Below are 24916 nucleotides of genomic sequence, written 5' to 3'. Positions count from 1 at the left end.
TTTTATCTTTAAATGGGATGAACCACTAGCTCTGAAAGCATTAAGCATGACAACAGTTCATTTAAACATTAACAATGTCACAGAAGATCTATACAGCTGTTAAGTTCAGGGTACATTAGGTGTCATTAATGGGAGAACACCTTTAAGAACTGCAGCCTGCTGATGGAAGGTGAATGCATGTTATGGGTGAAAGAAATGTCTTCATTTCACAACAGATGTGCTTTACTTTTTGTCACTTTCCAACATCAAAGATGCTCATGCATCTGATGATGCTAAACATGTAATCAGTAAAATGACCACTAAAACATTACAGCTTTACACATTACAAATGTTTTATTGGTATAAAATGTAATTCATCTCAACATTTTGGAATGCCACTTGACATTTTTCTTTTTTTTGGACACGACAACTTTTAGAATATTAGATACTAATAATTACACAGTAAAACAGTTACAAATGTTGTTCTAACAAAATGTAAATGAAGAGAATTTTAAGAAGCATTTTAAAACACATTCACCTGAAACATAACATCTTATGCGATCGGCAAACGCACATTTCTTTATGAAGAGACAAAGGCTACTTATAGTACAGTATATATTTTAAAACATGATCATACGTAACATCTTTCAAATATCACGGCGATGGAAAACAGGGACAAACACTGACAAGTTACATGAAGGAGACCATTTTGAAACATTACACTTCATCAGACCCATCATCTTAGAAGATTACAAGATTTAAGGCCACAGGCCAACATATTAGTGGAATAAAAGAGTAAAAAGAGTAAAAAGCAAAGGCTTAAAGTCTCTCTTCTTTGAATTGGTACTCTGGCAGAGTCTGAAAAGCAGGCACAGTCACTGGAACGGTCAGGGATATGACGCCGGGCTCAACGGTGGAGGGGGAAACCTCACTGGGGGGCGGAGGAGAGGGAAGCGGGTCCGTATGAATAATCTTTATGTCACAGAGTCGGGTGGCCGGGGTCGCATGAATCCGTAAGTGCTTGCGAAGGTAGGCGGCGAACAGGAACGTTTTGCCGCAGTGGGGGCAGTTGTGGGGTTTGCTGGCGGAGTGGATCTTCTGGTGTTTACGCAATCCGGATTTGTTGAGGAAGCCTTTGCCGCAGCTGTTGCAGACGTGAGGCCTCGGCTTGGGATGCTGCTTCTGATGCTCCTGCAAGTCGGCCGGCTGTGCAAACTCTGCCTGGCAGGTTTCGCAGACGTGCGAGCCCATGGGCACGACTTTGGTAACCCTCGGCGGGGTGGGCTCGATGGAGTGGAGGGTCTCGTGCGCCTGAACTTCATCCCAGCTTCCAAATGTGGCATCGCAGCGAGTACAGGAGAACTGAGGGAGAGTTGTGTGGGCGGTGAAGCTCGAGGCTGACCCGGCCTCCGTCTCCTCCTGCTGCTGCTGCTGCTGCTGCTGCTGCTGCTCAGACTGCTCCGCGAGGTGAGTCCTCTCATGTTTGCGGAGGCTTGAGGACACCACGAACGACTTCAAGCACTCCTCACATTTGAAAGGCCTCTCTCCGGAGTGAACGCGCCGGTGCTTGTTGAGGCTGGAGCGCTCAGCGAATGACTTGTCACACTCCGTGCAGGAAAAGGGCCTCAGACCCGTGTGGACGAGCATGTGGCGCCGCAGATCCCAGGACGCCACAAAGGCCTTTTCACAGCTCTGGCACTTGTAAGGCCGCTCGCCGGAGTGAACGCGCTCGTGCACAGCGAGATCCGCCGGCTGCCGGAACCTCTTGGAACACTTGTCGCAGGGGTACGGCTTGAAACCCAAGTGGGCTCGCTGGTGGCGGCGGAAACTGGAAGGGTCAGAGAACATCTTGCCACACTGTGGGCAGAGGAAAGGCTTCTCCCCAGAGTGTGTGCGGAGATGAGACTGGTAGGAGGAGAGCTGGGTGAAGCCTTTGCCACACTGCTCACACTGATAGGGTTTGTTCTGGGAGTGGATGCGCTGGTGGCAGGCCAGGGAGGAAGAGCGGGAGAAGGCTTTGCCACAGTCTGAGCACAGATAGGGCTTTTCTCCGGTGTGGGAGCGCTCGTGGTTTTTCAGGTCCTTCAGCTCCGTGTACGTTTTCCCGCACTCGTCGCAAGCGTACGGCCGGTGGCCCTGGTGGTTCCTCCTGTGTTTCCGAAACACGGAGGGATCCGCAAAACTCTTACCGCACTCGGCACAGAAGTACGGCTTCTCTCCCGTGTGAGAGCGCATGTGCACCTTCAGTTTGGACAGGGTGGGGTAGCTCTTGGAGCACTGGGGGCAAGAGTAGGGGCGTTCGCCGCTGTGCTGTGTCATATGGATCCTCAGGCATATCGCTTGCATGAAGGCTTTGCCACACTCTTTGCATACGAATGGTTTCTCCCCGGTGTGGGAGCGGCTGTGGTTGCGTAGCTCTGTGGGAGTCTTGTAGGCCTTGTGACAATCGGGACACTGAAATGGGCGCTGGGCCGAGTGCGTTCGCTCGTGCTTTGAGAGCTGAGCCTTGCTGGAGAACGTTTTGGTACACTGAGAGCACGAGTGTTCCTTGACGTGCGCCGAAAGCTTGTGGCTCCGCAGAGCCGGCAGACTCCTGAAAGCCTCGGTGCACGCAGAGCATTTGAAGGATGGTTTGGCTTTCGGAGGCCTGCCCCTGCCACGTTTTTTTGCAGGCTGATCCCTCACCAGCGCTTCCTCTGGTAGACTATCTTCCTCCGGTGCAGGAGGAGTGTACTGCTCTGCAAGGGGCGGGCTGCCAGGCTGAGGAGAGGCCATTTTTTTTATTTCTGCAAAAGAGTTTATATAAAATATATAAAATCTTGGTGACAATTATGAAAATGAACAGATCAATAGCAGCATAATGATATGAGACAGGGAAACTCTTCCACAGACATCAGGCAAATGTCCTTGGTTATGACATATGAATAAGGAGGGCAGATCGTCAGTGACAATGGCTGGTGATGACGGACTAGGAGAAAAACAATCTGTGTAAATAACTGAAATATATTGGTGTGCGTTAAATCACAAAATGGCTGGCATTAGGACCTCAGGGACAATAAGCTAACCGCTTTGATGCCAGAGGAAGTTGGCGATGCGATGACAGGGATCGCTGTGTGTGGAAGACTGTCATGTGCCCGACCGGACACCAGATCAAAGATCACGAGTCGGTGGGATGCTGAATACATCGGGACCCAACGCGTACGTATTAATTGTCGCTAGCTCTCTCGCTAAACACTTTAACTGACTCAAAATGGCTGGCTTTAGGACCGGCTGCACCAATTCACTCGACAGTGTCGTCATCATAACGACCGCGGTTATGCGGGATTTAGTTAACGTTGGCTATCTCGTGCTTGCTTCAATGAACAAATGTCTTTCTTACCTGAATCAGGACATTAATAGTCGGTCGATAATGCTTCGAAAAGCGACTCGGTACCCGACTGCATTTACCGTGAGACACGGTGATTGCTGTTGGCTGGCCGCAGGCTGGGGGACGGCTCTAGGACCATGATGACGAAAGCTCTCGGCAAGAAATGTGTGCAACATTTTAATGCGTGTAATGATAAAAAATATATATATCAAGATAAAACACAAAGTGATCGTATTAAAAAACCATAGTAAAAAATGTAGTTCTACTTAAGATAGCAGGTTTCCTGAAGTGATGGCAAAATGTGCGCTAATCTGAAGCGACGATCATTTACAATCCCTTTAAATCAATAGCAGAGCTAGCTAGCATTAGCCGCGAAAAGCAGCTACCGCTAGCTAAGGTGGGTTAACTATGTGTTTTACGAGCACTAGCAGCAGATTAATGAGATGAGCTTATTAACCATCGTTTGTGTTTGAGTTTAATGGTTGATTTGTGGCTCATTCAACGCTGCACGCCACCGTTTGCAATAACTAAACTTTTAGCTGTGTAGTTACTTTCGAGAGGGAAGTATTTCACTGGTGCACATTTCCTGTTCCCTAGCAACAAGAGAGCAATGTGGAAATGGGGATGGAAGAAAAAAAGACAACTGGAAAAAGGGGGGTTGCCCTTTACACAAAAATAACGTTTTCAAAACAATGAATGAAATGTATATCTTCGGGGACTGAAGTTGAATCGTTACGGCTGCAGGTATTTCGCTTGACCTTCGTGCTGACGTTGTGATTCTGCATTTAAAACGACTTCTTGTCTTTTTGGTGCAATGTTTGTTTAGCTAGCCACGATGAAGCTAGCTTGTAGCGCGCTATCGTTTGCCAACTGTTATACGAATGTAAGTGTAGTTAAACTGTGCGCTGTTACTTATAACGTGATGGTGACCCGTATGTTTGTTGTAGTTTGGGTTATAGTGTTTGAGAAAACTGGTGTTTGTAGTTGTAATAAATATGTAGAGAGCGAGAGAGAGAGGCGTTTCCCGGTTTATTGACATAGCTAGCTAGTTAGCCTGCTAATGCAGGGGTGTAGCTAAACATCTCAAACTGGGAATTTTTTCTAGCTAACTGCATTCAATTTAATAAGCCTGTCATGATGCTGGTTACCTGCTGCCGGTGACGCATTTAAGCTTAAATGCCGGGGCTAGTTTTTCCTGAGATGTATTGACTTTTGCAGGTTGCATTCTGGGATCAGCCCTTGTGAGCCATAAACGTTAAGACTTTTTCACTGTTGCTTCACTGACACAGGTGTGATGCAAAGGTTGAAATATACATCTGTATCATAGAATGATTGATTGAAGAATAAACCTGTTATGTCTTTGGGAATAATGTGAGGTCACATGTAGCTCCTTTAACGTGTACATGATTGCGTAAAACCAAATACTGTTGCATACAAAATTGCATAAATTCACCAGTTCTAACTTGCTTCTCTTCTGTCCTCAACAGCTCTATTCGCCTGCTTCTCCTAAATTCAAGTCACTCTCCTTATTGGGTGGAACTGGTTCTCAACAACTTCTGCTGTGTTACTTGCCTGGCCACTCGATGTCTGGTGCATTTAATTGAACCGCTATCTTGTAATGGCAGTGCAAGACCCTGGCAGGACGACAGGTTTTCCCTGCAAACAATGTGGCATAGTATGTCCCAATATGCCCACTTTGATTGAGCACATGGATGTTCACCTTCAAGAAGAGGAAGAGCGCAGATTTAAATGTGATGAATGTGGGCGCGGTTACAGGCATGCTGGTAGCCTAGCTAACCACAAAAAGACTCACGAAGTTGGTACTTTTCAATGTAACGTCTGTGGTAAAGAGAACTCTAATGCTCTGGCCCTGAAGAGTCATCTCCGGAGCCACACTTCGCAAAAAAAATACTCTTGTGTGGAATGTGGGAAATCTTTTCGTCTGGCAACACAGCTGGCTACACATGAGAAGGTTCATCTTGCCAGACGAGTAAAAGAGCAGACGTATAGGAAGGTGGACATGGAATATCCCACACATGAAAGTGAAAATGATCACCCACATTTCCAAGAGCAGTCGGGCAGTGGTGTGACAGCTACAGAAAATATGCCAGCTGATGACAAGACGGAGGTTGTTTGTAATGAACCGTCCGAGACCTATGATGATGCAGCAAATCGACCTTTCAGATGTGATTTGTGTGACAAATCGTACATACACCATCGAAGCCTGACCAATCATAAAAAGACTCACCAAGTGGGAATGTTTGAGTGCACGGTGTGTTTCAAACTGTTCAATAACATGGCTGCCCTCTACAACCACCAGAGAAGTCACAAGACAAGAAGTGCGACAGACCATGATTCACTGAGTGGGTCATACACAGGGACTCCACTGGACCAGTTTTCACCTCAGAGCCAGGATGCTCCAGTAAATTTTTGCCATTTGTGTCAGGTACTATTCCCCAATGATGAAGAGTTCCAGGAACACATCCAAATGCATAACTCTTCATCTCTGTCATTTGGGCTGCAAGATGCCTTGTCGGAGAACAACAATATATCATATGACAACAGTATTGCTTCACCCGAGTCAAATTTTTATGCATCACCTTTAAATAATCTCCCCTCAGTATCATCAATCGATAATCACGGAGGCTTTGATCAGCCACAGGAGCAGAGTGGAGGTAATGGCCATTTGTACCCAGACTTCTCCAATAATCAAACACCACCTTCCAATAGCACTCAGGGAGAACCCCCAATCATAGACCCAAGCATTCTCAATCCTGCCCTAATGCACACACAAAACACTGACGATGCAACTGAGATGGAGGAGACTTCGACTGTAGATTCTGACGAGCGTCCTTTCAAGTGTCAAATCTGCGGTAAAAGCTACAGGCACTCTGGGAGCCTCATCAACCACAAAAGGTCACATCAGGTTGGGATTTACCAATGTTCCATCTGCAGAAAGAGCTATCCTCATCTGGCTGCCCTCAAAAGTCATCTTCGTCTCCACAAAGCTCACTCGTCGTCTTTTGACCTCAACCCTGAGGGAGACTGGCTGTCCTCAGAGCCTCTGACTCTAGATAACCAACAGGGCTGCTTCTCCCCCCAAGATGAGGAAGAAGATGGAACTCACCCTGCGCTTGGTATGGACCAGGAGAATGGAGTGGACCACAGTAATGGAGCTTTTTACCATGAGCAGTTTAATCAGGACTTTTCCCAGGATATCGTGCATCTACCTCACAATGAACACCTGTTGCAGAGGCACATGTGTGCAGACTGCGGTGAGACATTTGCCAATATTGCAGGGATTAAGTCTCACAGTTGCCCACTGTTACAGCAGCACCATGACTCCGAGAGCAGGGACTATGACAGTAATGTACATTTCCAGGAAAGTAATGGTCACGGTGCTATTGTAAATCCAGGGAGTAATGTAGAATTCAACAGTCTGAATGGTAGTCACGACCAAAGTTACTATGAACATAACTTCCATGACAATATGGGCAGTGATCCGCTGAATGGTGGCGAAGAAGGTGCTGATGAGGAGGAGGAGGATGATGGTGATGAAGAGGATGATGATGATGATGGAGATCTTTGTCAGTGTTCTATATGCGGTAACAGCTATACCAGCATGAGAGCTCTCAGGAGCCATCTCCGAGGGCACACACAGTCCCATGTTACTCCTGCAAGCTCAGGTCCTTCCTCCATGTCCTCCCATGAAGACGTGAAAGATGATGAGCCTGGAGAGATGATGATATGTAGCACATGTGGGGAAAGTTTTGTCAATCGGCAGGACTTGATCACTCATCAGCTTCTCCACAAAAAGGACCAGGTAGATGTAAAGCCTGTAAATATGAACAACAGTGGTGTGCCTGGAGCCAAGGAGGAAACGCAGAGTATCATCTGTGGCAGCTGTGGCATCTTCTGCACCAGCTACCATCATCTTGAGAACCATGGTTGCACAGCTGAGAGGACCGATGAGTCAACTCATGATAAAGAGGAAATGAAAGTCAGCGATGTCGCCAAGCATGATAACACAAGTCGCATCAAGAAAACTATGGATACTGAACATCGTCAGTACAAGTGCGATCAATGTGGGCGTTCATACAGACATGCCGGCTCCCTCCTTAACCACAAAAAGTCCCACAAAACGGGTGTGTTCAGATGCCTCGTCTGCCAGAAGCGCTTCTACAACCTGTTGGCCCTTAAAAACCATCAGAGGTCCCACTTTGATATAAAGAGGTTAGTTCCATATAAAATTGTTTTCCATGTTGCAAACTGTTAATGCTAGATGGATATGAATAATTGTCGAATCAAAAAAGCAAAGGATTGCCTGTAGAGTCTTTGTTTTTTTGTGTTTATATTTTGCCATCATGGCTTGGTGTTTTGCAAACATAAATTAACCATATGCCTCATCTCCTCCCCCAGGCATACTTGCGATGAGTGTGGGAAAGCCTTCAAAATTCAGAAGCAACTATTGAATCACCTGCGGAGGCACAAAGAGAACCAAGCTAAAATCCAGGATCTCAACAACCAGATTCAGGCTCTCATGCAGATGAATAGGACCAGGTCAGACGGAGGAATGCAGTCCTTAACTTCAAATGCCAATCAGGCTTTTTCCTCTTCTCGACGCTGCAAGCAACTGCCTGGACGGAAGAGAGGACAAACAAAGTGCGAGACCTCAGTCAAATCAGAGGATACCGGTGACCAACGGCCTTTCGCCTGTGACCAGTGTGGACGTACATATCGCCACGCAGGAAGTCTGGTCAACCACAGAAACTCTCATAAAACAGGTGAATATTACTGTTCTGTTTGTAACAACACTTACTCCAATCAACTCGCCATGAAGAACCACTTGCGCACCCATTTTGCATATAAAAAGCACTCCTGCCAAAACTGTGGAAAAGGCTTTAGGGGAAAGAAACAACTAGTAGCCCACGTTTGTGCAGACGTCAGAAAGGATGGGGCCGGAGGCAGGAGGGGCCTGAAATCTAGAGCCCTTAAGTGTAAGGAATGTAAGCAGGCCTTCCTCTCTGTTCACCAACTGAAAGCCCATACCTGTGATGGACCATCAGGCAGCAGTGATGCACAAACAAACGTGTCTCCAAATAAAGAGGAACGGCCTTTCACATGCAACATATGTAATCGCAGCTACCGCCACGCAGGCTCACTCCTGAACCACAAAAACACCCACAAGACAGGACACTTCAGTTGCACCTTCTGCTCTAAGCCCTTCACTAACCCCATGGCTTTACGGAATCACACACGCATCCACACACAGAAGAAGAAGTATGTGTGTCTCACGTGCGGAAAGGCCTTCCGCCTCGCCAGTATCCTGCACAACCACCAGAGGGTCCACAATCGGGCAGCGAGTCACTTCACCTGTCCTACGTGTGGAAAGAGCTTCCAAGGCAGGTCTGGCCTGAAGAGGCACCGCTGTCGCAGAGGTGTGGAGAACTCCCCGAGACCTGGAGTCCAGCAGTCGGAGACGGGAGACAAGTGCTTCATGTGAGTTACTGTCTTATTGTAAAATTAGTATGCACGTCTTGGTGTGGTCATCATTGTTTTTTTGTCTATTTTTTTTCGTTACTACGTTAATATTGGTAATGATTAAGTAATATGCTAATATGATAAAGAGTTGAATCTGAGTTGAAGTGTAATATCAGGCAATGAATATGAACATATCCTTGCTGCAGGTGTGACCTGTGTGGCCGCTCCTATCGCCATGCTGGCTCTCTCCTCAACCATAAAAAGACACACTCCGAAAACCTCCACCACTGTACCTTGTGTCTCCAGACATTTCCTGACCCTCTCACTCTACAGATACACTCCCAGATGAGGCGTCACTGCTGCCCCGAGTGCGGCAAGACCTTCTGTCTGGTCGCGCACCTGCAGAGCCACATGGAGGTGCACTCAAAGGACCAGTCTGTGGTCTGCAGCCCCTGTCAGCTGAGCTTTCCCAACACAACCAGCTACCAGCAGCACCAGGACATGCACCACAGGGCTCAGGACCCCTATCAACAAGATGTGGATGAACCTGGAGACAGGATCTGCTGGGACTCAGGAATTAATCAGACCATGGGGGTGGACAGAATGCACAAGCAGGTCCCACCACCATTGTCACATATTCCAGACAGCATCACTAATTCACAGGACAGTAACAAGTCTTCTGGTACAGAGGAGAAGACCCACGTCTGTGAGCACTGCGGCCGCACTTACCGCCACGCCGGCTCCCTCCTCAATCACAAGAACAGCCACAAGATGGGCTCCTTCTTTTGCTCCGTCTGCCAGAAAGAGTTCACCAACCTGATGGCTCTGAAGAACCACCGGCGCATTCACACGGAGCCCAAGCGCTACCAGTGTCTGGAGTGCGGGAAGGCGTTCCGCGTGTCTACTCAGCTCATATGTCATCGACGAATCCACACCAAAGAGAAGCCCTTCGCTTGCCTGCTGTGTGACAAGAGCTTTTCCAGCAAGTCCAACCTGCGGCACCATCAAAAGATGCACCAGAACAACCAGACCTATGACTCCTCTTTTAGCATGGATGCTAACGCGTTCATGGACTTGGACATGGGGACTTTCCTTTGAAGTCGGATTCCAGAGTGTACAAGAGAAGAGGACAGGCGATTCTTCATTTATGTTATTCATCACTCTATCAATAATTGTAAAACACAATCTTTTGTTGGTTTTTACAGAAGCTCCTTGTGATGACATGCACATTTCATTACTTACTTCGAGTCTTGGCTCCACAACAGACATCCGTCAAAAGACTCCTAAGGGTTTATTGGTCCGCTTTTAATAAGGCCTGAATGTTTTCCACGAATACACAGGATCCCAGAATACAGGGTGGCTGATGAAAATAATGGTCGCCGCTCATTCCTCAATAACAAACCACTCAACCAAAGTGAACAGAGAAGTGCAGCCCAGGTCCATGTATGAACATTAACACTGATAACTTGTTTTTGTAAGACAGTACTGTTCTAACGGTGATCTCTCTTCTTGCTATGTATAATTGTATTCAGTGCCTCTGTAAGTTCCTTAGGAAACAAAATATACAAACTATGTATATCTCTGAATCCTGTTAGCTTTGCCGTCAGTGTCAAAGGGACTGCTCACGTTCCTTTTGGATTTCACATAGGGCAATCCTGTTGTTAAGTCAAATACCTCTGGGCGTGTCCAAAGGGCATGTGGCAAAGTGATTTTATGAAATCGTATTATCAAGTAAATAGTCGTACTGTTAATAATATTCACGTTGAGTGACATGCTAAAAATTGATGGGTCTTTTTATTAATTTATTCCTGTTATTTTATGTGCATATTTTATTAGAAAAGCTTTTTTATTAATGTCGTAAAAATCTGTCTTCTAAAACTTATGTAGCCTCTAAGGAACTTCATCAGACGATATATATTTAATTATTAGTTCTCAGTCACAACAGGCAGGGATGAATGAGCCAAGCTTTGTTGGCAGCACTCAGGGTAAACCTTCGAAAGGAATAAACCTGACGTGTAGAGCATTGTAGATAATCAGTTTTTGAACTGAGCATTTCATTTTCTTGTGCCATTTCAACACATAATTTAGCTCATGTAACAGCTATCAAAGTCACCCCAACAGTTAGCTGCAGCTTCACATCGACTGCATACTGTTGAGGAGTGATCCATCTGGAAGCTTTGAGAAGCATCAGTTATGTTGACGTGCCAGTGCCTAAAATGTAAGTCAATTGTAGCAGTTTAATGTGAACAAACCTCTTACTGTACTTGTTATGTACTGTTAACCACAATTTTGATTTTATGTTGTCCGTTAAATAATCAGATTTTCTTTCATCATCTATCTTCTGATTTGTGAAGCTCCTCAACCACAAACTGTTAAAAGAAAAGTCTTACGGCTGTCAATTACAGAAGTATTGCAACAGTGAGGTGAAAGTGGTTCCTTTTTGTCTCCATTGATTTTCTTCTCCCATGAATGCTTTTTATAGATCACATAGGAGGAATAAGATGTATTTTTCCAAACCAATAAATATGTGGCCAAAATGCCTCAATTCTGCCAAGCACAAGTATTACTACAAGCATACCAGGGCTTAAAGGATTTACAAGGACGAACCAGTTTCATCTTTACTGTCAAGTCCATGAACCACTTTTATGTTCTGTAAAAAATGTGCAATTATTTGTTCTTCTGGGTAATTTCTTTTACCAGGTTGTCTAATGTGCCTGTGGTTTCTTTAAAAAAAATCAGAAACAGGTAACGCTAACCTTTTTTCTTCTAACAATCTGAAATTAGATTTTCTTCATGCCTTATACACAACATTTCATGTATGAGTTTGTTTGGCACTGATCAGAAGTATGAAATACCTCATGGAAAGCCCTGCCTACCTAGCAACTGCTACTCAATGCCTCATGCAGCTTAATTGTAGAGAATACACTGTAGTCATAGCGATAGTTACCAGTGGAAAGACTAATAGAATGGATGATGCGTCAAGTTAAGGTTTTACTTTGTACTTTGCAGAAGCCGTTTTCTCCGTAAAATGGTTGTTTGTCTGCCGTTTGTTGTTTTCAGAGTTATATTTGCACATTTGTAGATAAGAAGATACTTGTAGCCTAAGGAGGACAGGAAGCCTATATTAACTCAGTCGACCTGTTGTCTGTCGGGGCGTCGACGGACAACAAGTCGGCTGCTCTATACTTCACCTCAGCTAGTTTGCGGGTAGTAATATTTAAGCAATATGTTGAAATTATTGTTTCAGTGCATGAACTGATTTGTTTTGTCTTACCACGGATCAAGTGCAGTGGCATCAGATTCAGTCTGACACTGTTTTTCACTAACTTGGAAAAACCATGACAATTTGCCATCTGTTATTTTCTTACATTATGTAAATTATCACATGTATTAATCGTAATGATTTGGATGATCTTACTGTAACGCATTTTCATACGTCATGGTAGCCTATGTGTAAAACGAGACACGCATATTTGAGTTAAAAGTGTAAACTTATTTTTTTACGATGTTCTCCATCTAGTCTCCCCGTGGCACTTAAAACGTTCACTTCTTTGTCATTGATCACAATCACAGCCTGGTATTTGTTGCGTTTTAATCTCAGAGCTCTCTGTAAATATTTTAAGGAAATTATCGGTTGGATCTATGTACTTTCAGATTTTCTTCAGCAGGAGAAAACTGCTAGATTAGCTATTGTGTAATAAAAAGAAAAGGCATATACCACATGTTCTGATTAATTGGATTTCATGCTCAAAGATCTCTGCTCACTATTTGATCCATATTTATATAACTATTTTGTCACTCTGAAATGTAGATTTTTACTTCTTTGTTAGAACCTAGTTTAGAATATAAGCAAATTATTAAGAATAAAACTAGTTGAAAGTAATTAAAAGACTTCAAAAATACAACATGTCTGTTCCTTGTCATAAATCTTACAAATCATAAACATTGGACATGAACATTTTTGATCACATACTTTTTTGCATAAATAACTTACTGTTCTAACTTTTTTAAATTATATACAATGCTATATTTTGAATGGCATGCCTTTTTAGGGCATATACTATACTGTGATTTTTTTATGATGTAATATACTGTCACTTTTATGATGCAACATAGTATACTGAAACTTTTTAATTATACTGTTATAAAGCATACTATGACTTTTTATGATATATTACACTGACATTTTTATGGCAAATGTTTTCATTATATGATTTTATCTCACAAACTGCACTGTACACTGATATTATTACTTTTTTGTAATATTTGATACTCTATATATTATACTATAATATGACATTTCCATGATGTTATGACATAATATACTGTGAGATTTTTATGACATTCTATACGATAACATTTTTTATAACTTTATGACTTGGCTTTGACATTTCTATGACATACTATACTTTGAGTTTTTATGACATTTTCCATGACATAGTACAGTATATTATGATTTTTTTATAACCTTTTAATGCCATACTATATTGTGACATAATATATTTTTGACATAATATATTTGACATACATACTCTGACTTATGACATGCAAACTATGCTTTGACTTTTTTATGACATTGTTTATGACATAGTTTAACATTCTCATGGATGACATACTATACAATGACATTTATTATAACAAACATTAAAAAAAACATAGTATAGTATGTTGAAAAAAGTGATACAAAAACATCAGAGTCGAAAAAAGTCAGTATTGTATGTCGAAAAAATCATAGTATAGTATGTTGAAAAAAGTGATAAAAAAACAGTATAGTATGTCGAAAAGTCATAGTATAGTATGTCGAAAAAAAGTCATAGTAGAGTATGTCAAAAAAAGTCATAGTATAGTATGTCGAAAAAGATCAGTGTAGCATGTTGAAAAAAGTTATAGTATAGTATGTCGAAAAAAGTGATAAAAAACATAGTATAGTATGTTGAAAAAAGTGATACAAAAACATCATAGTCGAAAAAAGTCAGTATTGTATGTTGAAAAAATCATAGTATAGTATGTTGAAAAAAGTGATAAAAAAACAGTATAGTATGTCGAAAAAAGTCATAGTATAGTATGTCGAAAAGTCATAGTATAGTATGTCGAAAAAAGTCATAGTATAGTATGTTGAAAAAAGTCATAGTATAGTATGTCGAAAAAAGTGATAAAAAAACATAGTATGTCGAAAAAAGTGATAAAAAAAACATAGTATAGTAAGTTGAAAAAAGTCATAGTATAGTATGTTGAAAAAAGTCATAGTATAGTATGTCGAAAAAAGTGATAAAAAAACATAGTATGTCGAAAAAAGTGATAAAAAAACATAGTATAGTAAGTTGAAAAAAGTCATAGTATAGTATGTCGAAAAAAGTCATAGTATAGCATGTTGAAAAAAGTCCTAGTATAGTATGTCGAAAAAAGTGATAAAAAAACAGTATAGTATGTCGAAAAAAGTCATAGTATAGTATGTTGAAAAAAGTCATAGTATAGCATGTTGAAAAAAGTCATAGTATAGTATGTCGAAAAAAGTCCTAGTATAGTATGTCGAAAAAAGTCATAGTATAGTATGTCGAAAAAAGTGATAAAAAAACAGTATAGTATGTCGAAAAAAGTCATAGTATAGTATGTCGAAAAAAGTCATAGTATAGCATGTTGAAAAAAGTCATAGTATAGCATGTTGAAAAAAGTCATAGTATAGTATGTCGAAAAAAGTCATAGTATAGCATGTTGAAAAAAGTCATAGTATAGCATGTTGAAAAAAGTCATAGTATAGTATGTCGAAAAAAGTCATAGTATAGTATGTCGAAAAAAGTCATAGTATAGTATGTCGAAAAAAGTGATAAAAAAAACAGTATAGTATGTCGAAAAAAGTCATAGTATAGTATGTCGAAAAAAGTCATAGTATAGAATGTCGAAAAAAGTCATAGTATAGCATGTTGAAAAAAGTCATAGTATAGTATGTCGAAAAAGGTCATAGTATAGTATGTCGAAAAAAGTCATAGTATAGTATGTCAAAAAAAGTCATAGTATAGTATGTCGAAAAAAGTCCTAGTATAGTATGTCGAAAAAAGTCCTAGTATAGTATGTCGAAAAAAGTCATAGTATAGTATGTCGAAAAAAGTGATAAAAAAACAGTATAGTATGTCGAAAAAAGTCATAGTATAGTATGTCGAAAAAAGTCATAGTATAGCATGTTGAAAAAAGTCATAGTATAGCATGTTGAAAAAAGTCATAGTATAGTATGTCGAAAAAAGTCATAGTATAGCATGTTGAAAAAAGTCATAGTATAGCATGTTGAAAAAAGTCATAGTATAGTATGTCGAAAAAAGTCATAGTATAGTATGTCGAAAAAAGTCATAGTATAGTATGTCGAAAAAAGTGATAAAAAAAACAGTATAGTATGTCGAAAAAAGTCATAGTATAGTATGTCGAAAAAAGTCATAGTATAGAATGTCGAAAAAAGTCATAGTATAGCATGTTGAAAAAAGTCATAGTATAGTATGTCGAAAAAGGTCATAGTATAGTATGTCGAAAAAAGTCATAGTATAGTATGTCAAAAAAAGTCATAGTATAGTATGTCGAAAAAAGTCCTAGTATAGTATGTTGAAAAAAGTCCTAGTATAGTATGTCGAAAAAAGTCATAGTTTAGTATGTCGAAAAAAGTGATAAAAAACAGTATAGATTGTCATAAAAGTCATAGTATAGTATGTCGAAAAAAATGATAAAAAATTATCATAGTAAAGTATGTCGAAAAAAGTCATCAAATATTATTATAACATGCTATGCCATGATTTTGATCAGGTATATACTATATTATGGCTTTTTATAACACATTTTAATGACATACAACATTTTTTTATGATATTATATAGTATGAATATTTATGACATTTTTCATGACATGAATTTGAACTGGCTATGATTTTATTCATGACAGTTTTATGACACACATTGAGATTCTTAAATAAATTATACACAGCCGTTTGCATATCAACAATGCACATTATTATTGGAAGTTGTCAGTTTTATTGTGAAAATACATTTGGTACACAAAGCAGTTTATAAGATTGCATTAAGTAAAAGAAGCCAGTGCATGTACAGTATATACAGTTAGAAATCGAAAGCAAGAGAAATATGCGGAAAATGTTAGTTATTGCTCAGTATCATCGTTAGCTGGCCTGGTGGAAGTTCAACAAAATCTTCACTGGAGTCCCTTTAAAAATGTGCTTGTCACTCACAGTTGATGCAAAAACCAAACTGCAAGATAAAAAATAAATAATATAAAAAATCTAAGAGAAAAAGAAAAGAGGAAGTGTCTGTATTTTAAGTGATTCCCTAATTGTGCTGCCAAAGGGCAAGCAGTTTACTCAAAAGCAGACAGATCCAAAATATGACCTGAAACATTGTCAGTCACATAAAATACATCAGTAACCACATACTGCTGTTGAAGATAGAAAACATCCTGAACTACAAAAAGGAATGGAAAACAACAACCCTGGCCACCGTGGTTCTCACTGGTTTCAATGGCTACAAAATTACAGACATCTCGACATATATCTTCAGACCGGGAATGATTCGACAGGTCAGAGTTAGTAAGCATAGTGATGGTGTTGCTCCACCTAAACACTGTTGGCGTCATTTCTTTCACTACAGTACATTCCTCGCAACATTCCCACATGTTAGCAGTTTGGGATTGTGTTTCTAGTGTTTCAAACATCCTGTCCTACGACACTGGAACAGTAACATGTCAAAACTGGGGTTGTGATAGAGAAACATCCAGCTATCATCTCGTAACATTACAACTAACGAGACAATATTGTAAAAAAAAAACAATAGAGGGTCTGCATTGGTCTCAGGAAACCCAATAACAGTGAATGGGTACAGTTAATCAACAGCTTTCTCACTGTATCAGGCAACTGGCAGGGATGAAGGCAAGAATACATTTAACCTACTGTATAAGTAGCTACATTCAAATGGCCTTAATGTGCCTAACAGGACGTCTTACTGACATGTTATTTATCTTTAAGAGGCTGTTGTGGTAAATGACCGGCAGATAGACCTCGTCTAACCCCACTGAAAAGCAGGAAATAACACTGCAGCCCAGCAGGCAGCAGTAGGTGTGTTACATTCATTGGAGTCCTGCTGGAAAATACAATACAGGATTTGGAAAGCATCCATCTCCCTTGAAGAAAGGACCCTTGAAGATTTTTTTTTTTCTGAATCAAACATCTATAAACCCACAACGGTTTTCCAGACCAAAATATTATTAAAGTGTAATATAAAGGCACACAATGTCTGAGAATGATATCACTAATATAATGTTGTTACTATTCCTACAGAAGTGTAAGAGTTGCACCTGCGGTCACTGTCGGATCTACACTGAGTGTGAGAACTGAGCACATCTCTTCACTCAACAGTCTAATAAATAAAAGTCATCCAATTCCGGTGAAGAGAATACCCTGCAGTCAGAGTGTAATGTTCATGTTCTAGAGGTTCCTCCGTCCGGCTCTGAACCAGTCGCTCCTTGGTTCTGTCACATCTGTTTCCAGAGGAAGATGAGGCTGTGAGATCAAAGGGATTACAGTTACAGTCAAAATATGGGCAATTTAAGATGGATTCACATTTATAACAAGCAGCTAGCTTTGACTAGGATCTAATAAAACCAATATAGACTTCTCAAGGCTTAAACTGATATTGATATTTCTCTATGGAAGCTGCTGACATCTGTCCAAATTACTTTCTGTAGTAACTGTTATATGCCATTGATGGTTTGACAGACTATCACTCACAAATTGGCTGATTTACATCATATCCACTGCTCTCTTCATCAGAACTATGTAAATCAAATTCACATATTAGTCATATCCTTGTTGTGACAAAGTGAAAGTTATACCCACTGAAATGTTTAAGCTTGGTAAAGGGGCCCCGCAGTTTCTTCAATGGGTTCTGTAATAAATCAAGACAAAAATTAGCATTTTTATGTAGCAAAGTGATGACATATCTAAATCATCTGCAACATGTTTTCTTTAACAACGTTTTGATTGTGTAGGAAAAGTACATGTGTTACTAATTACATTAACAATGACTGTTACATTCAAGTGTCTATTAAGTTAGTATGTGTGACAGCAGGGACTTTGAAACTGAAGCAGCTAAATGAAAAAAAGGGCAATCGTCTCAGAATAAGAAGTCAATGGTATTTTTGATAGTTTGTGAAACAACGGCAAAAGCTTCATAGCAAACTAAAATTACTAAAAAGCCATAGACTGTCAATAGTCAAATAAAGAAGTCATAGTATGGTATGCCCTAAAAAGTCTTAAAAAATAATATTAAAGTATGTCTAAAGAAAAGTCATAGTATAGCATGTCGTAAAAATGTCACCAAAAAGTCACAGTATATAGTATGTCGAAAAAGTCCTTAAAAAAGTAAATAGTATAGTATGTTTACAAAAATAATAGTAATGTATGTCTAAAAAAGCCATAGTATGGTATGTGGACAAAAGTCATAGTATAGTGTGTCGAAAAAAGTCATAGTATAGTGTGTCGAAAAAAGTCATAGTATAGTATGTTGAAAAAAGTCATAGTATAGTGTGTCGAAAAAAGTCATAGTATAGTGTGTCAAAAAAAGTCATAGTATAGTGTGTGGACAAAAGTCATAGTATAGTGTGTCGAAAAAAGTCATAGTATAGTATGTCGAAAAAAGTCATAGTATAGTATGTCAAACAAAGTCATAGTATAGTATGTGGACAAAAGTCATAGTATAGTGTGTCAAACAAAGTCATAGTATAGTATGTCGAAAAAAGTCATAGTATAGTGTGTCAAAAAAAGTTATAGTATAGTATGTGGACAAAAGTCACAGTATAGTGTGTGGAAAAAAGTTATAGTATAGTATGTGGACAAAAGTCATAGTATAGTGTGTCGAAAAAAGTCATAGTATAGTGTGTCAAAAAAAGTCATAGTATAGTGTGTGGACAAAAGTCATAGTATAGTGTGTCGAAAAAAGTCATAGTATAGTATGTTGAAAAAAGTCATAGTATAGTGTGTCGAAAAAAGTCATAGTATAGTGTGTCAAAAAAAGTCATAGTATAGTGTGTGGACAAAAGTCATAGTATAGTGTGTCGAAAAAAGTCATAGTATAGTATGTCGAAAAAAGTCATAGTATAGTATGTCAAACAAAGTCATAGTATAGTATGTGGACAAAAGTCATAGTATAGTGTGTCAAACAAAGTCATAGTATAGTATGTCGAAAAAAGTCATAGTATAGTGTGTCAAAAAAAGTTATAGTATAGTATGTGGACAAAAGTCACAGTATAGTGTGTGGAAAAAAGTTATAGTATAGTATGTGGACAAAAGTCATAGTATAGTGTGTCGAAAAAAGTCATAGTATAGTATGTGGACAAAAGTCATAGTATAGTGGGTCAAAAAAAGTCATAGTATAGTGTGTCGAAAAAAGTCATAGTATAGTATGTCAAACAAAGTCATAGTTTATTATGTCAAACAAAGTCATAGTATAGTATGTCAAACAAAGTCATAGTTTAGTATGTCAAACAAAGTCATAGTATAGTATGTCAAACAAAGTCATAGTTTAGCAGGTTGAAAGTCCTTAAAAAGTCATAGTATAGTTTTAGACAGTTTTTTGCATGACGATAAAGAAACAGAAAATGTGTATTTTTACATCAAGATTATATCTGATGATCTTGTACAGATAAAAGCTTAATGTGTGATTCATCTCAAATGTTCAAGTTGAAGGAATCTCACCACGTAAAGGCCGTTTGTGCGACCTGCGTCGATGCACCATGACCCCGATGATCAGCGCAGCGCCAATCAGGACGACAGCCAGCACGGAGAAGCTGGTGATGGCTGCCAGCTTCCACAGGTCCGGTGTCTCATCCACAGATTTGCCTATTGGTTGTACAGAAAGAGCTTGAACTGCAAACTGCCAGACAGTAATACTGTATGAATCAACCACGACGGGAAGTCATTTACATGAACTGACTCACTGTCTTACATGTGTTGCATGACGGGGTCTTTGGGTACTGCTTGCATGACGTACACGGCACGCACACGTCAAAATCCGAGTTCCAAAACTCTAATTTGCCGCACTGACCTGCACACAGAAAAAGCAAAAGAATGTTCAGGATTTATGAAATATGTAACAGGTAGGTAACATTTAGAGACACCTGACAAAAAAAAACAACAATCATAACCAGGTGACTTCCATGAGAGCCAGAATCAGCAAATACAGTAAAAGCTGTGATTGGACAAAGCCTCTGATGAACTGTGTGGCTTTCTTCTCACAAACTGAAAGTGGGAAATTCCTATGGGTCGGACTGCTGATGCAACTTAATTGCAATAGTGAGAATTACTCAGTAAGTCTTGGTTGCAGGAACAGGCGGTGAGTCGAGGCAGGATGTTACATTTTTTTTCAAAGTGCTTCCATCGAATTGTTTTTCATCTCCGTGTGTACGTGAGAATAAACCAACACGTCTGAGAAATGGGCTGACGGCGGTTTGGCTTTAGCGTAGCTTCTACCTCTGTGGACACAATGGGAGGCTTCATCACTTTTTTTTTTCTTTTTTTTTGGCAGTCAGACAGCTGAACAATTAAAGTTGTGCACTTTCCAGATGATGAAGAATTAGCCCGAAGATGTGACACAGTTAATGGCAATAGCTGGCAGAGTCAGTGTTTTAATAGCGTGTGGTTTTCTCTGTGTGTTCCTGGCTTTGGTTATGAGACACACATGCATTAATCCCCCATAGGGTGAATGAAACAACACCAGATGTGACAACGTTACAGAGGGCGCAACAAGGAAACAGACTCCAGATATTTGATAGATTAAATAATAAAGATCCTTCTTCCTACTCTGAGTATTTGCATGGACACGTTCTTTTGTGTCCACCATTGGAACAAGGAACCGCCCCCAAGCCTAAATTGGTTCGTTCATGTTCAAACGGGCTGCTTAATCACCACTGAAAGCAATACCAAAACTACCAGCGAGACAAGTCTGATGCAAACCAAAACTGTCGGAAACTGTGGCCGCTTCGGTGACAACAATACCAGGTAAAGAATATCGCAACCTTGAGACGAGGAGCTGACGAAGCGGCTTTTTAAAACGGTGTTACAGCGTCAAGTGGAGCTCATTGGGATCAGTGAAACTACCAGATATGACAGTGCTACCGAATAGTGAAACAGGATATGATCTGGAGATATTAGATAGCTGAAATGATGATCATCATTCTGTGTTAAGTGCAAATATTCCGAACTGGATTGAGCAAAGTGTTGCACATCCTTCAAGTGGCAAGTTTTAGTGATTTCTGAAGTTCAATTCAACATGTAATGGTCTAAACACTAAGTGAGGTACAGAAAGCCTTTTTATTTACTATATCATGTGCAGCAGTGACATTCAGTGGTGGATTAAAGATTCACACAGTACTACCTCCCAAATGGTTAAAAACAATGTTAAGCTTAAGCAGAAATAAAGGAGTAACTGTAGCTGTCAGATATAATGTAGATAAATGTAGTGAGGTAAAACAATTAATAGAATATTTACCTGTAGTGCAGTAGAGGTACATTTTAAACAAGACATTCTCAAGTAAAGTACCCCCAATGTGTACTTAAACACAGTACTTGAGTCAATATATGTAGTTATTTTTGTTTTATGTATAATTTATTCCCTCTCGATTATTCATTCGGCAAATCTACTATCAGAAAACAGTCACCGTGACCTTAAGCCTGAGGTTATGTCCACTAACGTCCTCGTTCTGTCTCAAAAATGTCCAAAATGTGAAGATGTTTCGTTAATGGTCACATGTCTGGATTACTACACAGCCAGTGAAGACAGTTGAATAAAGTCTTTGGTGGCTGTAAAGGGACCTTTCTAAAGTCTAAGTAAACCCTGATGGTGTCACAGTGATGTCATTATGGTTATCTCATAACTGCTGGTTTGAGTTTGACTATCCTCTTCAAAAATCGATCCCTTGTGAGTTTTTAAATATTATGGAAGTGCAATACTAAATTACTGGAGTACCTGTTTAACTTACTCCAATTCCACATGAACTCCCTTGGTATGAATTGAACTTTAGACCCAGAAGGAAATGTCAGTTTCCCAAGAGCATGTGTTGTAAGGGTCTTTAGCTGGTGACATAACACAGGACACCCAATACCTGTCAACGTCTATGTAGGTCATTATTAATCAGCTGCAGGCGAGAGGCACTTGCTCAAAAAGCCATGTTCGAGGCGTTCTGACCTCCAACTCTCTGGTTATGTTACGGCCACATGTTCAGGCCCCGGGAGACTCTCCATCCTCCGTCAGCCCTGCGGAGCTGGTCTGACTCATTTTATAGCTGTGGTCACAGCAAATATGTGTCACTGGTTCCTGTAAGCATTTCTGCAGATGAGCACTACATCGTCCAGCTGGACTCACGTTCACAAGGTCACGGAGAGGAACCGAACCGTGACTGCTGGTTGACCTCCATCCAAACCCAAGACACCACAGTCGAGTGGAGTTTTTGCTGCTCGAATACAGACGACAACCTGAAACTGAAAGTGCTGACTATTTTTTTGAGGCTGTTGTGAACTTTAAAGGAATAAATGAATCTGGCTTTTGGGGGAGGGGTTGGTCATTCAGCACTTAATATGTGTGGAAGGAGTTTGTCGTCATGTTTGTGTTCGGCATGCAAAGACCTTGGCAAATCTCAGCACCTAGCTGCCTGACAAATGATGCTTTTGGGTGTGGGGGTGTTATGTCTTGTTATGAATTGGGGGGGTGGACCAGCAGCTGACGTCCAGATGTAGAGATGGTGTTCCAGACCATACATGCATGTTTTAATCTAGTGTTAAGGATTCATTTGGAAACTTAAATGCCAGAAAAAAAAACTTTGGAATAATTCAAGATGTTAGGACCTCAGTGTGATCTCGCTTTGGGATGAAATCCAAAACTGACTGTGGAAACAAAATCCCAAATCTCTTTTCCTTTAAGTCTCTTTGAAACAGTGAAATATATACACATATTGGGGGAAATGGACACAGGCAGTGCACCCTACCCATGTGGCCTGCCCTTCTCACCCAAGGGACACGGATGGACGAGGTGAAATAAGGCGATCGGAATGCGGAACCGGTGAGAATTGCAGCTGGTAAAGGAAGCGGCTTTGTAAGCAGACCCACTATCTGCCTCCATTATACTGAGACCAGACCACCAGACTCTAATCCATGTTCACAGATGCCACACAAATTTGCTCATAATGAAACTTAGAAATTAAAAATTATGCTGTTGCCCCCCTCCCGCGAAAAATACACACACACACACACACACACACAAAAACAGAATTGTTGTAGGAACAAAATTGAACAAAAAAAAAGTCATGTTACTTACTTTTCTGTGCGCTCACGCCGTAGAAATTGGTCACGGTCGCTATAATAAGTCCGCAGAGCGCGCAGAGAGCGGTTGAAGCCATGGTGTCTGTGGGTGAAAAGCTGCTCGCTGTCGGCTTCGCAATTCCCGAAAGTTCATCTGATTAACAATCCGTGCTGGCGTTTTTCAGCATGGAAAAGCGAGCATCAGAGTGAGTCACCCGGAGGAGTCTGAGCCTTGTTTTAATAGCGCGCACACACCCACGCTAACAGTTCAGCTCCTATGACTCATTTCCTATGTACTGTACTGCTCGGATTCTCTGCGCGCACAAACCCCGACTCACAGGAAACTCCTCGACCAGAGTAATGTGGTCTCCTTTTGGCTTCGCGAGAGAAAGTTTTTCAAAGAAAAATATCACACAACGCGCTCAGGTGCTAAAGTTTCGATACATTTCATATATTTTATGGCCACACCCTGCAGAGTTCTCCTCTTTTCCACATTCTTTCCCGGGAATCTTGTGTTGTCTGGACTTAATAGTGTTCTCATTGTTATTACCACGCCTGTCGACGTCATCCCACCCCTCTGCCAAAAAACACAACTCTCTGGCACGGGCCCGGGTCCCATGCGCAGAAGAAAGAAAAAACAAAAAAAGAAGAAGAAGAAGAGGAGGAACGGCAACTGAGGCAAAAACAGATGACATTCACTGGGAAAACTATCAGCTTTTAAAGCCTTGGGGGGTGAAATGTGAGCTCAACGTTCACGCCAGATAAGCTTAATCTTCGTCCGCTCCAGTGACCTCTGCACGTTAAACAACAAGTGCGATGCGTTTTTTGGAGAACTGACATTTGAACAGCGAGTGTCCCTGACGCAGGGTGGTGTTATTAATGCCGGGGCCTGGGTGTAGCCTGCCGCCGCCGCACAAATATGCAATAACAAAGCCAGTGGCCTCATGCCTGGACCGCTATCAGGTCGGCCCCTGTCACAGCATTGTCTCACACATGAGGACCCAAGAGCATCGGTTACTGCAACACCATCTGCGCTGTGTGGCGCACAAACGATCACTTGGCAAAGTCAAAAACTACTGATTTATTTACGACAGGTTATGCACATTAATAAGAGTAAACAGCCCCCACGAATAACGTTATTTTTTGTGTGTGCCAAAGATAGTCAATTCTTGAAGGAGTCTTACTCAAGTGTTCCCTGAAAGCCTGGTGAACTTTTTTTTTTTTCTTCTTCTTCTTCACATATTTACTTTTTCCCCCTCTGCAGCCTGGAACTTTTTTATGTGTGCTACATGGTGCGAACTGCCTTTCCCACAAGAACTAACGTCAAACAGACGCTAACCAACATCCCAGTAAATAGTTCACATCATCCAAACAGAGGAAAGGGGTTTCATTGGCTCAATTAGGTAAGAAGCATGTTGTTAAACAGATGTTTTTGTACTCTACTGTCACGGCTAACCTTTAGGAAAGCGCTCTGAGAAGACCTGGAGCAGCACAGCCCACTAAGGACACCCATATGAGCTGACTTTCCACTGCAGTGATTTCATCAGTAATGAGGCACTATAAGCTGCAGATGTTGTGTCAAACTCTCAAATGGGAACCATGGCAACGGGATGAACACACAGAGGACCTTGCCCAAGGTGATCCAAACAGTGTTGTATGAGCTGACTGCGTGCCAAACTAGCTGACGTCTCTCAGGCATTGTTAATACTATAGCCTAACCAAGGAAGTTACACAACTCTGGCCGTTGTACTTTA

At 40.9% G+C, this 24916-nt stretch overlaps 3 protein-coding genes across 5 annotated transcripts; 1 reads left to right on the top strand and 2 right to left on the bottom strand.

Annotated features, from left to right (window-relative positions):
* Nucleotides 1–13: 13 nt before the first annotated feature.
* Nucleotides 14–3480, bottom strand: znf668 (zinc finger protein 668). Its single transcript, XM_084040062.1, has 2 exons — nt 3359–3480; nt 14–2765 (listed from the first exon to the last, which is right to left on the bottom strand). The coding sequence occupies exon 2, from the start codon at nt 2752–2754 to the stop codon at nt 799–801; it is 1956 nt and encodes a 651-aa protein (XP_083896188.1). The 5' UTR covers nt 2755–2765; nt 3359–3480; the 3' UTR covers nt 14–798.
* znf646 (zinc finger protein 646) lies at nt 2935–12547 on the top strand. 3 transcript variants are annotated; one of them, XM_084040048.1, is made up of 4 exons: nt 2935–3177; nt 4834–7579; nt 7766–8845; nt 9034–12547. In XM_084040048.1, the coding sequence occupies exons 2-4, from the start codon at nt 4965–4967 to the stop codon at nt 9923–9925; spliced, it is 4587 nt and encodes a 1528-aa protein (XP_083896174.1). In that variant the 5' UTR covers nt 2935–3177; nt 4834–4964; the 3' UTR covers nt 9926–12547. The 3 variants fall into 3 exon arrangements, with proteins under 3 accessions (XP_083896174.1, XP_083896175.1, XP_083896173.1); XM_084040049.1 differs by lacking the exon at nt 2935–3177 and adding an exon at nt 3897–4090 and having other exon boundaries at nt 9161–9390; XM_084040047.1 differs by lacking the exon at nt 2935–3177 and adding an exon at nt 3942–4090.
* Nucleotides 12548–15747: 3200 nt separating this feature from the next.
* On the bottom strand, nt 15748–23495 carry LOC311032980 (uncharacterized protein). Its single transcript, XM_084040102.1, has 5 exons — nt 23179–23495; nt 19816–19914; nt 19566–19709; nt 17709–17757; nt 15748–17372 (listed from the first exon to the last, which is right to left on the bottom strand). The coding sequence occupies exons 1-4, from the start codon at nt 23258–23260 to the stop codon at nt 17717–17719; spliced, it is 366 nt and encodes a 121-aa protein (XP_083896228.1). The 5' UTR covers nt 23261–23495; the 3' UTR covers nt 15748–17372; nt 17709–17716.
* Between the last annotated feature and the right edge of the window lie 1421 nt (nt 23496–24916).

The sequence above is a fragment of the Eutrigla gurnardus genome (assembly GCF_963514095.1).
Source record: "Eutrigla gurnardus genome assembly, chromosome: 22".
NCBI lineage: Eukaryota > Metazoa > Chordata > Actinopteri > Perciformes > Triglidae > Eutrigla > Eutrigla gurnardus.
This window is presented reverse-complemented; position numbering and strand designations above follow the sequence as displayed.

Coding starts and splice junctions, on each gene's coding strand:
- znf668 (XM_084040062.1), bottom strand. CDS start 2,754: ATGGCCTCTCCTCAGCCTGGCAGCCCGCCCCTTGCAGAGCAGTACACT.
- znf646 (XM_084040048.1), top strand. CDS start 4,965: ATGGCAGTGCAAGACCCTGGCAGGACGACAGGTTTTCCCTGCAAACAA. Junction 7,580..7,765: donor TCCCACTTTGATATAAAGAG/GTTAGTTCCATA, acceptor CTCCTCCCCCAG/GCATACTTGCGATGAGTGTG. Junction 8,846..9,033: donor ACGGGAGACAAGTGCTTCAT/GTGAGTTACTGT, acceptor TCCTTGCTGCAG/GTGTGACCTGTGTGGCCGCT.
- LOC311032980 (XM_084040102.1), bottom strand. CDS start 23,260: ATGGCTTCAACCGCTCTCTGCGCGCTCTGCGGACTTATTATAGCGACC. Junction 19,710..19,815: donor GACCCCGTCATGCAACACAT/GTAAGACAGTGA, acceptor TACAACCAATAG/GCAAATCTGTGGATGAGACA. Junction 17,758..19,565: donor GCACAAACGGCCTTTACGTG/GTGAGATTCCTT, acceptor GATTTATTACAG/AACCCATTGAAGAAACTGCG.